The sequence below is a fragment of the Zalophus californianus genome, chromosome 1 (genome assembly GCF_009762305.2).
Source record: "Zalophus californianus isolate mZalCal1 chromosome 1, mZalCal1.pri.v2, whole genome shotgun sequence".
Taxonomy (NCBI): Eukaryota; Metazoa; Chordata; class Mammalia; order Carnivora; family Otariidae; genus Zalophus; species Zalophus californianus.
The window spans coordinates 143,056,359-143,072,688 of record NC_045595.1 but is presented as its reverse complement, the minus strand read 5'-3'; the positions used below and the strand labels follow the sequence as shown (position 1 = coordinate 143,072,688).

The following is a 16,330-nucleotide window of genomic DNA, read 5'->3' as shown; positions in this document are numbered from 1 at the left end:
TTTCTTCAGCCACTCTTCGTGTGGCACAGTTAACATTTATTGACTACTTACTAGGTCCTGTGCCCATTGCTTAGCTCTTCCATGTGATACTTTATTCACAGTAACCTCATTGGGTAGATACTATCACTATAGGCACAAAGACCAAATGTTTCCATTGTTTCTCTGTGGCAGGGGTCCACAAACTATTGACTGTGGGTGACATCTGGCTCACTGACTTATCTGAAAATAAAATTTTATTGGAAAACAGCCTTCTGCATTTATTTACAGATTGTCTCTGGTTGCTGTTGTATTACAATGGCAGAGCTGAATGGTTGTTAGAGAGACCATGTGGCTCACAAGGCTGAAAATATTTTCTATCTGGTACTTCACAGAAGAAGTTTGCTGAGCCTACCCTTTTCCTTCTGATCTCTCTCTTTTTTTTTTTTCTGATCTTATTAAAAGAATTTTTTTTCTTTATTGCCATAGTAAAGTGTTACTTGTTAGGGCTGTCCAAGTTTTGCATCCACCAGTGATGGTTTAGGAGAGCTCTGGAAAGGCTTGGGCTGGGTGGTGGTTAAGGATTTAAATGGCTGTCAGTGTGGTCAGTAGATATTTACAAACTGCTGTGGTGGAAAGTGCCCTGTTTGGAAGCCTGGGTTCTTTCTAATCTGGATTCTTCCATTAATCGTTCATTTTGTGTGAGGAGTTTCCCCTTGCTGGGCCTCTGTTTTTTTCCATCTATAAATAGATCTAGATCTATAGGATCTGTCTGATGTAGTTACATACCTATCTTCATTTTGAGGTTGCCCAGACCCTTACTTACCAGCATGAACATTGGTGACCAGATATATAAGACGCTTCACCTGTTGGAAATAGTACAGCCATGTATAACCAAGAGCCAGTGGATCCTTAGATTTCCCAAATTATGGAATTTCAGATAGAGAAAGTCACTCAAAGATAATCCAGTCCAACACATTCATTTTTTTAAAGTTATATTTTGTAAAGATAATTTTAGATTCGCACTCAGTTGCAAGAAATAATACACAGAAATTCTGTGTACGCTTTACCCGTTTTCCCCATTGGTAATATCTTGCAAAACTATAGTAAAATATCACAATCAGGGAATTCACTCTGATAGGTCAAGGTACACAACATTTCCATCATCACAAGTATCCTTCGTTTTGCCTTTTTATAGCCACATCCACTTTTTTTCCCCATCGATCTCTACCCCTTAAGTCCTGGCAATCACTATTCTGCTTTCTGTTTCTGTAATTTTCTCATATCAAGAATGTTATATAATTAAGATCATACAGTATGTGAACTTTGGGATTGACTTTTTTTACCCAGCATAATTCCCTGGAGATTGATCTAAGTTGTTTTGTGTATCAATAGTTCATTCTTTTTTATTGCTGAGTAGTTTTCAGTGGTATTTCATGGTGCCATGGTTTATTTAAACCATTCATCCGTTGAAAGACATTGTAGCTGTTTCCCGTGTTTGACTATTATGAATAAAATTGCTGTAAACATTTGTGAATAGGTTTTTATGTGAGCATAGGTTTTTATTTTTCTGGGATAAATGCTCAGGAGAGCAATTGCTGGGTTGCATGGTAGTTTCATGTTTAGTTTTTAAGGAAACTACCAAACTGTTTTCCAGTGTGGTTGTACTATTTACATTCCCATTGGCAATTATGAGCGATCCTGGTTCTCCAAATCCTCACCAGCACTTGCTGTTTTCACTATTTTTTGTCTTAACCATTCTGACCATTTATCTCTAATCATTCTCTATCTAGCTGTATAGTAGTATCTCATTGTGATTTCAGTTTGAATTTTCTTAATAGCTAATGATTTTGAATATCTTTTTGTGTGCTTATTTGCCATGGGTATTTTCATGTCTTTTGTCAATTATCTAATTGAATTGGTTTGATATTTTACTGTTGAGATTTGGGTGTTCTTTATGTATTCTAGATATGAGTTCTTTATTGAATATGTGGTTTGCAATGTGTTAGTAATGTGGATGTCCAATTGCTCCAGCCCTATTTGTTGAAAAGGTTATTTTTTTCTTCATTGAATTGCTTTGCACATTTGTCAAAAATCAATTGGGCAGAGTTATATAGGTCTATGTCTTGTTTTTTATTCAGTTCCATTGATCTATGTGCCAGTGTTACACAGTCTTGATTAAGGAAGTATACAATAATTCCTGAAATCAGGTAGACTTGTTGCTTCCACTTCATTCTCATTTTTTCAAAATTGTTTTAGCTGATATAGTTCATTTGCTTTCCATATAAATTTTAGAATAATTTTGTTTATATCTACAAAAAATCTTACTGAGATTTTGATAGGAATTGTGTTAAATTTATATATTAAATTTGGGAGAATTAAAATCTTTGGTATGTTAAGTTTTCCACCCCATGAACGTTGTATATCTCTCCATTTATTTAGACTCTTCTTTGATTTCTCTTATCAGCACTTTATAGTTTTCAAAATGCAAGTCCTGTGTGTGTTTTGTTAGATTTACACCTAAGTATTTCATTTTTTGAGAGATTGTAAATGGTCTTGTATTTCAAATTTTGGTATTCAATGTTCTTTATTAGGTTATAGAAATACAATTAATTGATTTTTATATGTTTATCTTGCATCTTATTACTATGATTAACTAACTTATTCGTTCTACGAGGGTTTTTTTTTTGTAGATTCCTTGGGATTTTCTATATAAAAATCTATCACATGTAAAAACTAATGATGTAACGTATGGTGATTAACATAACAATAAGAAAATTTAAAGGAAAAAAAATCTATCACATGCAAGTAGGAACAGTTTTAAGTTTGTATGCTGTTTGTTTCTTTTTCCTGTCTAGCTACAACTCTTACGTTGAATAAAAGCAGTGAGAGTAGACATCCTCATCTTGTTCCTAAGGGATCTGGGAAAATATTCACTGTTTCATCATTAAATTTAGTGCTACCTGTATGTTTCTAAAGATGCTCTTTATCAAGTTGAAGAAGTGCGTTTTCATTCCTATTTCCTTAAGAATTTTTATCATGAATGTGTATGAAATTTTGTCGAAAGTTTTTTTCTGTGTCAATTGTTATGACCATGTGATCTTTAAATTAAAAAAAACATTTTTTTAGTCTGTTAACATGATGGATTACATTGATTGATTTTTGAGTGTTAAAGTGGCTTCCTATTCTTGGAATAAATCCTACTTGGTAATGGTTTATAATTCTCTTTATTGCTGAATTCTATTTGTTAATATTTTGTTGAAGATTTTTGCTTTTATGTTCCTGAAGAAGATTGATCTAGAGTTCCTTTATTTTCTTTCCCCTTCCTTCCTTCCTTCCTTCCTCCCTCCCTCCCTTCCCTTTCTCCCTCCCTCCCTTCCTACTTCCCTCCCTTCTTTCCTCCCTCATTTATTAAGCACTTAATATGTGTGAGTCCCTGTGCAAGCTATTAGGTATACAATGAAAAGTCCTAGGGCTCAATATCTGGTGGAGGATAGACTTCGGTGGGCTGGTGCTCTGACAGCAAAATATAAAATTTTCTGTGAGAACACAGAAGAAGTTACAGCCAATTCCTGGATGACTTCAGTGGGAAAGTGCCGACTGAAAAGAATCTAGATGCATGAATAGGAGCTTAGCAGCAAACCCAATTAGGGTGAAAGACATTCCAAGTCAAGGAGACACAAGGTACAAAGGTACTGAGATGTAAAGGAACAAAGCACATTCCATTCGGAGAACTGAATGCAGCTTGGCAAAGCTGGTGTGCAGGGTGTATGTGTGTGTGGTGGAGTGGGACTGGGAGAGCAGAGAGTTGAGGCTGAAAAGATAGTGGGGAAGATTAGGAAGAACTCTGCATGCCATTCTAAAGGAATTTAAGGGTTTTGAGTAGGTAACCAACCACACTGGTTTACCTGGACTTTCTGGACATTAGCACTAGAGGTCACATCCTGAGAAATCCTTTGGTGTTGGACAAACTGGAATGGTTGGTCACTCTATAAGGAATTAAAATCAGATGTCTGCTTTAGAAAGGTAGCTCTGTAACAATGTGAACAACAGTGTAGAGAGAAGTGAAACTGGGACATGATGACACTTGCCGTGATTCTAGTGTGAGCACTGGTTGAACTAATAAGGCAGGAGTATCAGGGATGGAGAAGAGGAGACCAATTTGAGAAATATCTAGAGGACATGATCACTAGACCTTGGACTAGTTAGATGTTGAGGGAGAAGGAGAAGAATATTAAAGAGAATTCCTGGATTTCTGAATCGTATAACTGGATGTGTAGTGGTGGTAGTGGTAACGCAGGGAGAGAGGAGTGTGTGGTTAATGAGTTCAATTTTAAACTTATGATTAATTCTGACTGAGGAGGCGTCATAGAGAGAGTCTTATATGAATGGTGTTTTTTAAAGATTGCTAGGATTTTTTTTTTTTTTTCTGGGAGAGGGTATTGCAAAATTGTGGGGTGTGACTCTTGATAAGTGTTAAAGTTATTGCTTTGGGTTCAAGGCCATGCATGCCCAACAAGCATTGGTAGAACCTTCAGAAGCAAAAGTAGAACTCATTTGAGAGTGTTTGGCAGTTTTTGAAATGTCATAAATGTGCAAAATATATATATACAGCCAATTTAATAATAATTTGAAACTGGTATGATCATTGCCTGAGTCAGAAGAGAGAGCACTGCTAGCACTCCAGAGGTTCTCCTGGGGCCTGCCCTAACTATGACCCATCTCTGCTGTCTGCCCCTATTCCATGCAGAATTGACCTCTCACCTGGCTTGTATAATTATAATTTTCTTGCCTTTAAAAATATTTTTCTAACTATGTATGCATACCATAACAATATTTTTGAGGTTTCTGTGATTGAAATCACACTGATTATATTCTTTTGTGTTTTGCTGCTTTTGCTTATTAGATTGGTGAGATGTATATTACTGCACAAAATTATAGTTTATTTGCATTATGTCAGAATATATCATTGTAAGACTATACTTTCTAAAAGTTGATGGACTTTTGGATTGTTTCCAGCTTTGAATTTTTCTTGTTTGTGTCTCCTGGTACCCAGGTACACCCAGTTACTCCTGGTAACTCCGGTAAAGTTTCTGTAGAGAAGATACAAGTAGAAGTGCTGAATCACACAATGTGTGTATCTTTAATTTCACTGTGTAATGCCAAAGTGCTCTCCAAAGTGGTCTTGACAATTTATCTCTCAACAGCAATGCTCAGAAAGGATTCCTCATTCTGAAAACCAGTGGTGACCATTGTTCTAGCGAATGCTTTCAACTCACTTCCAAACTGTGGAAAAGATTTCCGGCCTTCTTAATGAGAGAACTTGGTAATCTCATGCTTTTCAAAATGATTTTTATCTATGCAGGCCCTGTTTAGGCAAAAACTTGTAATGGAAGTCAATATACTTATATTGATTTTATGTTGTTTGAACAGGTAGAAATGGAGTTGTTCTGGTTGAAAGGGCAGTGTTTGGTGCGTCCGTGTGTGCTAAGTGGGAGGGAGCTCAGAGTACACCTGCTGGGCCCCAGCCTAATGTCTGGCACATGGTGTAATTATTAGTAGAGTTGTCTGAAAATGGAACAGCCTTCCGCAGGAAGTAGAGTTTGCTTCATTGGAGGTGTGGGAGTTTCACATTGTGAAAGAAATATGAGATTGGGTCATCTCTGATTTTTCTCTCTCTCAGAATTCATGACAGCATACTTCTCCCTCTTTCATTTTCTAAAATCCTATGGTAAGTAACAAATAATCATACCTGGAGAGAAAGACGAATAATAATACTTAGGGGTACAATTTATTGTTGGGATAAATTCTCTATTGGTCAAAGAGTAGGAGGCTGACTTTGGAAGGAGATCATTGCTTTTCCTCTGCTCTCTCTCTCTCTGTGTGTGCTTTTATCTGAGAATTCTCTTAAAATCTCAGGTTTTGGGGTGCCTGGTGGCTCAGGCGGTGAACATCTGACTCTTGGTTTAGGCTTAGGTCATCATCTCATGGGTCATGATCTCATGGGTTGTGAGATTGAGCCCTGTGTTGGGCTCCATGCTCAGCAGGGAGGCTGCGTGAAGATTCTCTCCCTCTGCCCCTCCTCCCACTCTCTCTTTCTTATAAATAAATAAATCTTTAAAAAAGTCTCAGCTCTCTTCCCTGAAAAATGATGTTTGACTGGATGTTTGCTATGATTCATCAGGTGTTAATAGTCAATTATTACCATTTTTGGCCTCTCTGTTTACCAGTCTAATGATATTCCAATCTAAGGAATTACCATATAATCGGAGCCACTGGTGCATTCAAACAATATCTGTGGGCCTATCATGTCCTCGGAACTGTTCTACTCTGTGATAGGGATCCAGCAATGAACAAGATAGACCAAAGCTCTGCTCTTGTGGAACTTACATGCTAGGAACAGACCACACACAAAAAAAACAAACAAACAAATAAAAATATTAGATGGAGATAAGGGCTTGTAGAGGTTTAAAATAGGATGATGTGCTAAAGAGTGATTGGATGGCTTCCTGAGACCCTGTGGTCAAGGAAGCTGAGATCTTAATGATAAAGAGGGGCCAGACATGTCAGGCCATCCCTCAGGGTTTACTAATTAACTTTAAGTCTAATTGCCCTCATAATAACAACAGCCTCTATTTGAATAATGCTTCTACCACTGTTATTCCATTTCATTGTCATAACAGTTTTGTGAACATTAGTGTTCTTAACTTTTAGATGGGGTAATGACTTCCGGATGATAAAATTAGTAAGTGGCAAAATGAATGCCAGTCTTGAACCCAAGTGTTTGGCCTTGAAATGTGGCCTTTTTCCCTGCCCCGCCCCGTCTTGGATCTTTATCCTGTTCAGTGAGTAGGCTGCCCAGACAAGCCAGTAGTCCCACATACTGACCTGTCTGTGCTTTGTCTTACGTCACTCAGACATCATTAGAAGAGAAGTTTTAATTTCAGCACCACACGAGAACCTAGAAAATGCCTCTTGCCCAAGATCGCCAGACCAGAAGATTAGGATGTTGCTGGCAGAAACCACCATCTGGTTGCTGGGTGGAGTCCCTCTTGCCTATTTCCTCTCCCTCTGCAGTTTGAGCTTGTGAAAACTTGTTTAAGGGGAACCTAAGAACTTGTCTGGGCAGCACCTCCACTAGCTCAAACATTAGCAATTAGCAAGAGTTCAAGCCGTGTGCCCCATGACACTTGTCAAATGAGGATTTCAAGGGCTGAGGACAGAATGCCTTCAGAAGAGGCAGACTGGGGTGGGGAAGGAAACAGTTTTAAGTAAGAGGGGCTTGGCTCTGTTATCTACCAGCAGGGTGACTAAAGGTACATTCTTTAACTTCTTTGAACCCCACCTTCCTTATTTCTTGCCCATGGCGGATATTAACTTCCTTATAGAGTTGTGAGGATTAAATCAGAATGTGGAAAAAAATAAATATTTAGGGTGATAAGGACATACTAGAAGTTTTTTACATGAACTGATTTTTCATGAGCTTCAGCCAAGCTAGATGGACAATTATTCACAAGGCAGGGTATTACCAACCTGTCTGCCACTGACAGGTGGGACAGTTTGTTTTTCAGCCAGCCAACTAGTGTGACAAAGAGGAGTTTCCATAGCCCAGGCTGGCAACATCCTGAGCAGAGAAGAAACCCTGCTTAGTCAAAGGACACTAAAGTCTCATACACGTCTCTTCTTCCTGTTCCCGTAATCAGATTCTGCCCAGCTAGAAAGGCCATAGGCAGCAGCCTCTTCCCCTGACTTCACCTGAGGACACCAGTTTTAAGGAAGCCACGAGAGGTCCACTTGCAGGGTGTGGAGGGGGGAAGATGGAGGTGTAGATTTTAAGGATTCAGCAACTTTTGGCCACTGGCCAGCTGCAGTAGACTATACATCCCTGAATCCCAAAGTCCCTCCCAAAAGTGCATTAACTGGCCTGACATGACTGGGTTAATTCTAACACCACAGTAGACTGACCTTCTACCTTAAACTGGCATTTTGTCCTGAAATACACCTCCATTTTTTCAGGCTCCACACCTTTGCTCCGGGCTAGTTCCTCCGATTGGAGTGACTCTTCTACCTTCCTTTCCTGACTTGAAATTCCAGTCCTCTCCAAGTCCACCTTCAGGAATAATCCTCCCAGAAAGCGCTTCCTAATTATCATCTCAGTTGGACATCCTCATCTCTTTGAACCTAAAAGCATTTTTCTTCCAATGTTCTTCAGATGTCACAATGTTTTCTGCCCAGAATCATATTTTAATTAATTAATTACTAATTTATTTAATTCATTATCTCCCATCTCAGCCCCTGGAGGGTGGGAAACTTACCTCTAGCAGACCTACTTTACCCATGGCCTTAGACACAGTGGGCAATTTGAGTCGAACTTAAGGAAAGACGCCTGAAGACTTTATGCTTGGAGGGAGCACCTAAACATTTTTATGATGAGTTCCTTAGTTCTGGGGCCTGACACCTGACACAGGTGTCATTCCACTGTTTCCCATTGTAACTGTGTGAAGTAAGGCTTTAGCAAGAGAACCAGGAGTCAATGGCCAGAGAAATGACATTCTAAAGCTAGGAAGGAGGGAGAAGTGAGAATCCAGAGCTGGGAGTGAAATTAAGTGACATTCCAAATATTTGTCATGGGATAGTGAATAGTGGACAGGTCACTAGACTCTTAAGGATTCCCTCAAGGCACAAGCTTGCCATGAGTTAATGGATGTCAACATTGTTAATGAAACATGGTACTCAGCTGTTAAGCAGTGACGTATTCCTTTATTTCGAAAGTCATTTTTTAGTTGGAGTAGTGATATTTTCTTTATCCATTTCTAAAATAATTTTGTTTTTTTGTAGTGGAATTTCCAAGACTGGGAAATTAGTATAGTTCACTCACAGGTAATTGTGAACACACCTTTTGGTCCAAAGCCAGAGCCTGGGCAGCAGAGGTCTAAATCAGTTTGTTCCTTGCAGCCCAGGCCCTTGTTTTGCTTCTGTTGAAGGTAAGGAGTTTGTGAGACCCAGTCTTACCTTTAGCAACTTTTCAGCTCCAAGAGACAAACAATAAGGAGGAAGAAAAAGAAAAATGAAAAGTGCTTGTTTAAGAAACCTAGCCCTAAAGATTAACTTGAGCATAACGCAAATACATTTCTTAATGACCAAAGCAGAGCAGTATCTTGAGGTTGTTTGTTTCCTTTTCCCCATACCTTGGAATGATTTAATTTTTAGAGAATCCAAGAAATGGATACAGTTTAACTAGGGCTAGGAACAAGAAGAGTAAGGATTCATTATCTTCCAGACCAACCTTCCTTCCTTCCTTCCTTCCTTCCTTCCTTCCTTCCTTCCTTCCTTCCTTCCCTCTTTCCCTTAGTACAGTCACTCACTGATTTAGTCATCCATTCAGCACATATTTGCTGAGTGCCTACTACATGCAGATAACGTGCCAGGGGCTAGGTAAACATATTGAAGGAAACAAACTTGAAAGGATCCTGAACTGATAAAGCTTAAAGTCTTGTGGGGGGTGGAAAAGAGGGAGTTAGAGCAGCAAGCAAAATATACTAAGTACAAATTGTGAAAATGCTAAAAAGGTATTATAAAGGGTGGGTGAGATCAGGGGATTATATAGGAGATTGGCTAAGGCCTCTCTGAGAAGAACAGACTTAAAGGAGGCTTCCACAGATGAGAGATAGCCAGCCGTGGGAAGACCCCGAGGCAGAAAAGGGCTCCAGGACTGTGGCTGGCGTGGCCAGGGCAGAATTAGGTGATGCAAGAGTGGCTTAGTTTGGGGAGGGAGGCAAGTGCAGACCACTAGGGCAATTTGCTTTCTCTCTTAACACTTCAGTTTTCCTCATCTGCAAAACGAGCTGCTGCACCCACTACTGATCTTAGTGGGCACTTGTCGTGAAGTGTGAATCCTTTTTTACCATAGATTTCAGTATCAAAATTCTCTAGTTCTCCTCTGAGTGCCGAGGAGGACATCCTAGGCACTAGGACCTAGAGACTTGCTTAGGTTTGGTGGGGGAAACTCATTACCTACTCAGGTCTCTCAACCTCAGCTTTGTTTGGGGCCAGAGAAGTTTTTGTTGTGGAGGTTGAAGAGTAGCTGTCCTCTGCACTGTAAGATGTCTAACTGCGTTGAGAGATGTTTAATAGCATCCTAGCCTCGACCTAGAAGCTATGTCAGTATCACCTCTCACCTAGTTGAAAGTGACCAGAAATGTCTACAGCTATTGCCAAATGTCCCCTGGTGGCAGAGTCATTCCTGGTTGAGAACCACTGGCCTACAGGACGAGGCTGTAACTCTGATGAGCAGGCCCAGTATGAGATGAGAAATGAATCTGACATATGGCCTCAGTGTGGAGGGAAAGAGAAAGCATGGCGGGGACCATGAGAAATAGGGGACCACCTGCTCATTTAAAGGGGGGCATCTCTTACTCTGATCAATTCTTTCTTCCTTTTTTCCTTCAGGTGCTCACAATTAGATTGTCCATAATCCTTGGTTCCTGACACTCTCATTACTTGTCAATGCTGCATTGCATTAATTCAGTTAGCTCTTTAATCAGTTCTTTATAATAACATGATGACCCCACCACCCCCAGCAAAAGCTAGGACCTTAACAATAGTCCACCTTTGACAATGTGGTCCTGCCTTGCCTCAGTGGGGGTAACCATTGTCCTATATTGTGCCTTCATCAATTCCTTGCCTTCATCAATCAATGCTTTCCTTTCGATGTAGCTTTCTTTTATTTAAGTCTATCCCAAAAATACATTTTAAATTTTTGTTGTTTTTAACTTTGTAAAAGTGTTTCCATGCTTATGTAATTGTCTGCACTGACTTTTATCACTTACTAGTATGTTACTAAGAGTCAACCATGTTGTGGAGTGTTGGCTGGAGCTGATTTGTCTGAAATGCTGTGTAAGATCCCATTGTATGAATGTACTGCAGGGCCTCCTCCTCTCTCTCAACGGATGGTGTTGGTATAATTCCTGGATTATTTGGTGCTCTCCAGCTGATTGTTTTGGTACAAGAATATGGGTACAGTGCTGTCATGATTTCTGATTTATCTTAAAGAAAAGCTAGAAATCAGAATGTTTATGTGACAGTAACTGGGGGACCAAAATAAAGTTTTGAGAAATGCTTACCAGGCCAACAAGAAACCTGTCTGCAGTCCATTCTTCTTGAGCCTCCAGTTTAAGATTTCTGTCTTCATTCATTCAGGTTGAGAATATCTCACTCTGGTCTAGAAGTCAAATGAACTTAGGGGACCTTTGGGAAATCATCCTTCAGCATTAAAGTGTCGAGCAAGAAACTACTGAGGTAGAAATTGGAGTAGGGTGTGTGGTGGGGATAAACAGTGATATAAATTGCATTCATTTAGTACAATTTAGTACTGTGAAACAGTCTCTTCACACCTAAAATTTGGAAATAAGGGTAAAAAGATTATCATAAGGGAGATAAACTTTTAAAAAAACAAATTGCTTAAACTTTCAAATATTTAATGGAGCCAGTAAAGAAATGCAAAATTGTCTTAAAGAGAATAAATGGCTTCCAGGCTGATGGGATTTGACTGTAATTTGATTGAATGAATTACAATGTTTATTTATTTATTTATTTGACAGAGAGAGACACAGTGAGAGAGGGAACACAAGCAGGGGGAGTGGGAGAGGGAGAAGCAGGCTTCCCCCTGAGCAGGGAGCCAGACGTGGGGCTCCATCCCAGGACCCTGGGACCATGACCTGAGCCGAAGGCAGATGCCCAATGACTGAGCCACCCAGGAGCCCAAATTACAATGTTTAAAGAAGCCATGTCAGTCAGGGTGGGAGATGGCCAGAGAAGAGCCAGAGCCCATTTTAAATACTATGCTTGCATTCTGCTCCACTGGTAGGACAATCACACCCAGAGACAGTGCTGTTGGGAAGAGAACAAACTCTTAATACCTACCCATGTATTCATCTGGTCTTGTGATGGTTACATACATCTAACTCTTTCATTCCAACCAGTCTCTTGGACCTGGTGAGCTTGAATCTTCTCTCTGAGAAGAGTTCTGCCAGCAGGCTCTGGGACTAGAAGGCTGAGAGCCACTTTCAGGATTTGGTGAACCCCCAGATGATGACCTTACCCTTGAAGTTTCCTGGAGTCAGCCAATGTCCTGCTCTCATCACCCTCTCATGTGCATTTCCAGAAGCATTGTCTTCATACCTCTATGCTCATTAAATGCTCACCTAGTGTCAGGCCCTAAGTTCAGGTACAGAGTGTAAACTGGACAGATCAGCCTTGATTCAGCCTTATGAAACTTCTAGGGAAGGGTCTTACTTAGACTGTGGGAACTCCCTGAATCTCTATGGAGAAGTCTATTTGTAAGCATCTGTGTGTATTTTTTTTCTGGCGATAGGGTCTGCAGACTTAAGGGGGTCTGTTGGTTGAGGTAGTTGAAACCACGGCTTTGGAGCACGGAAGTTTGACTTCTTGAACATAGGGGCTCTGCAGGGGAGAAGACCTGGACACCTGGCAGCCAAAGATTAAGCCCTTAGGAATGCAAAGGACCTAGATCTCCAGGGACAGAGGGAACAGAAGAATCTGTGGGTAGAAGGGGAGATAAAGAAAGGGACAGTGTGCTATTTCATAATGCATATAGACTGCCATGAGTGTGATATTCTTTTGACATTTTCTCTCTCTCTCTCTCTTTCTTTTTTTTTTTTTTTTTTTTTTTGCTGATTGATTCCTTTTTGTGAGAGGGAAGGGTGGGTGGAGTGCAGAGTAGAAAGATGGCTCCCTCAGGCATTTTCAGGGATGTGGGAGGCACTCCATAATGTAGGAGGTAAACTGCTACAGGGTCTAACAAACAGCACCATGCTAATTTTTGCAATTTTAAATCCAATATCTATTAATAGTCCCTGCAAAACAATGTACTTCCAGTCAGTACAATTCAACTCACTTCAATAAGCAATAATTGAACGCTCATTGTCCACGTTATTCCAGCCTTTCTGCTAAAAGTTTGGCAACGGACTATTGGTCATGAGCTACTATGTCCACCACAGTGGACATGAGCTACAGTGTCCGCAGAACTGAGAGCAGGCAAGCTTTGAAAGCAACACTCTGGTGTACCTAGGGGATATTCACCTGGCCTGACTGTGACACTTCTGGTCTACTGCTGTACCAGTGTTTTTCTTAGTAGCACCCAATTCAGATGACAATTTATATAGTCATTCCTCTCTATAACCCTTTTATTGCTCTAACCTTGTTTATTCTTATCTGTTTGTGTGTCTCCCTTTCCATTAAACTAATGAGCTCCTTGAGGCTAGAGGCATTGTCTCATTCATCTCTGTGTCTAGCACATGTCTGCTCTTTGGTGGACACTTAAAACTTGTTTGTAAAATTGAGCTGAAATCTAAGGCAGAATGAAGAAGAACCTTAGAGTGGAAATGACCAGCTCACATAATTCTCCCTGTGCTGCAGAGGTCTAGTTTTGAGTTACTGATGAGCATTATGCTTTGAGAAACTTACTTAATCTCTTTCAGCTAAATGGGAGAGTAGATGAAAAGTGCTTGGTCAAGGGCTTTGAAGTGCTCAGTAAAAGTTAGCTGATATCATTGTTACCAATAATAGTTGCTAATCATATCTATTATATATAATAAGTCTAAACTTCAGTTTTCTTAGCTGGAAATTCAAGATAATAATTCCTGCTTATATTATTTTGGTAATGAACATGAAGACAATTTGGAAGCAATAGAGGGCTCTCATTGCATAGCCCATAAAAGAATGCATGGTAACAGGGAGATTTGTGCTTCTAGAATTGGCGTAACACAGACATATTGCATGGGGAGCTCAATTGATGGACAATATAAATAGACTTTTAAATATGATATAATGTCTAGGTTGTCAGGTACAAGTTGACCTGTTCCAAAATGTAGGGACATTAAAAAGCACATGGGAAAAGATGATGGGGTAGACTCAGGACAGGTATGGGATTTAGGATTGGGATCCTGCTCAATGTGGGGTCAACAAAGCATTGCTTTAGGAATGATGAGTGGGCAGAACCATTCCTGGCTTGGCTGCTGGAGAGCAAGAGCTAGAGTTTGGGAGAAAAGAGGATTCATGGCAAGATAGACATTCTAGTTTACAAAATCAGCCAAGAGCTTATGTTTCTGAGTTAATGTGAACATTTTATCCAAGGCATGGCAAATGTGGACAATACCCAAGGCAGACAGTCAGCACCTGCATGCACTGCTAATATGAGGAAGGCCCCCCAAAATTACACATGAAAACAGCCTTTAGCCAAGGATCACAGAAACCCCCCTGATAATGTAATCTTTATCAGGTGAGACAGAGAAGGTGGCTGATTTAAAGTTCCATGTTCCAGCTCCCTTGTTATCCTAACAGGCAATCCTAGCAGGAGCAGACTCGTGACACTAGGAATTCTTAGATCTAAATGCCAATAAACTGAGGGGTAGATTTTCAGGTCTACTTCCAGGGAAACGGCTAGATGATAGTAGAAATAGCAGTACCAGCAGCATGAGCAGCAGCGGCAATAAATGCATGCGTAGCACTTACACATAGTAACTCATTTAATCTTTACCATAACCCTGTGAAGTAGGTCCTATCACCACCCCGTCTTATGGATGAGAAACTGAAGAATAAAGAGGCTAAATAACTTGCTTAGGGTCACACCCAGGAAGTGGCAGAGTTAGGCTTTCCGTCCAATGTGTCTTGGTCCAGAGAATGTGCTTTTAACCAAGATACTCGACTTCTCAGTTTTGGCTATGAGAATCAGTAGAACATATACTTTTGACTTTGTGTGATATAACTGTGGAACTGAGGCCCTAAACTTAAGGGCTGCTTTTCCATTCTGTCTCAGGCTATACTTGGAAGGAAGAAGGTTGTCTGGATTATAAATATATTAGAAGACTCTTATCTTGCTCATAATTGTATCATCCAGGGTCTCCAATCCCCTCCCAGCTCATAGCAAGGGTTCAATAACCCAAATAGTTTCTATGGATTTTCCCCCATGGTGTAAAATTCTTTTTGCAACTGTACAAGGCTGGAGGGTTGGAATGCACAACTCCAGCCCAAACCCCCGACGGCAGGTTCGCAGTTAGTTGTTCATCCTCTTGTGGGTCACACACTTTCATCACATCCAGACTCCACACTCAGGGCCTGGTTCTATCCTGCCCGTGTGGCTGCTGGTCCCAGCCAAGGGAATCATTGGTTGTTGCTGTCATCTGTTCCTCCCGTCACATAGCTCATGGTCATGTCTGTGAAGGCTGTGGATCAAACCGGGGTTTGAATCTTGGAAGCAGAACTTCCTAGCTCTGTGGCCTTGGCCAGGTCTTTCCATTCAGGCTTTCTGAGCTCAGCCTCATCGTTTATGAATGAGGGTAATATTATCCTAGTCAAGGGATGCTCAAGAGACTTAAGATAACGTATCGCCTAGCACAGTGTTTGGGACAGGATAGCCAGGTGCTCGAATTGTAGAAACTGAGTTTCCCAGGTTGATTGTGACTTCCTGGAGGCCTGGGATCATGTGGTATTTTGTTAGGGATTCTCCACTTTCTCAGCCTCTCCTCAACTTCTTCACTCTCCGCCCCCAGTTTTATCACCAAAATCCCAATTGGTTCATTTACTATTTACTGTGCTTAACCAATATTTGGGGTCATTTTGGTTCTTCCCCAGGAGATATTTGGCTACCGGACTCAAGGCTGCCGGAAAACCCTCTGTCTTGCTGGATCCATCTTCTCATTTGGAATTCTCCCTTTGGTGTTTTACTGGAGACCCGCTTGGCATGTGTGGGCAAATTGTGTCCCGTGTTCCTTGCAAGAGGCAGACGTCGTGTTGCTGAGGACAACAGTAAGTGTGCATCTGGCTTTGTACCTGGCGGCCCTTTCTCCTGGACAGCTCATTAAAGGATGGCTATGGGAGATGTGCACATGGAAAAATTCCATCACAACCTTGCGTTTATTCACCAAGAACTCAATAATTTGTGTATGATGGGATTTCGTTGAGAAGACCTACTTCTCAGGGTGTTCCTTTTAAACTTGTGAGTCTTATGAATATGAGAGCCTGAATAACCATCTGAATAGCTGAAAGTGAGGGGTAATGTGAAGTAGTTAAGTCAGGCAACAAGATAAAAAATTCCTATGGATGCTTCTCCGATGTCCTGATGTATCATACCTACCCTAGTCCCCCTGGAGCAACTCTGCAGGAGGGGATGGGGAGTGGTGCAGAGGAGATGGGGAGCACCCCTCTGAAGAGGATGCTGTCTTCTGTTGATTTGAAAGAGCCACAATCTTTGCGGGAGTGTGTTCCATCCTGTAGATACGCTAGGGTTAAAAAAAAAAAATGCAGCCGTCTTGTTCTGAGCTCATTGTCTCTCTCT

At 40.7% G+C, this 16,330-nt stretch overlaps 1 protein-coding gene across 6 annotated transcripts in view; it reads left to right on the top strand.

Moving 5' to 3' along the window:
* ATP13A4 (ATPase 13A4) overlaps positions 1-16,330 on the top strand; it is a 118,714-nt gene that overhangs the window by 11,722 nt on the left and 90,662 nt on the right. For 5 of the 6 annotated variants that reach the window (XM_027587081.1, XM_027587080.1, XM_027587079.1 and 2 more), the window contains exon 2: positions 15,628-15,801. In XM_027587081.1, coding sequence (XP_027442882.1) covers positions 15,628-15,801 — 174 coding nt within the window. Of the gene's footprint in view, positions 1-15,627; positions 15,802-16,330 lie in introns of those variants that run through there. The other variant, XM_027587082.1, reaches the window with a different exon arrangement.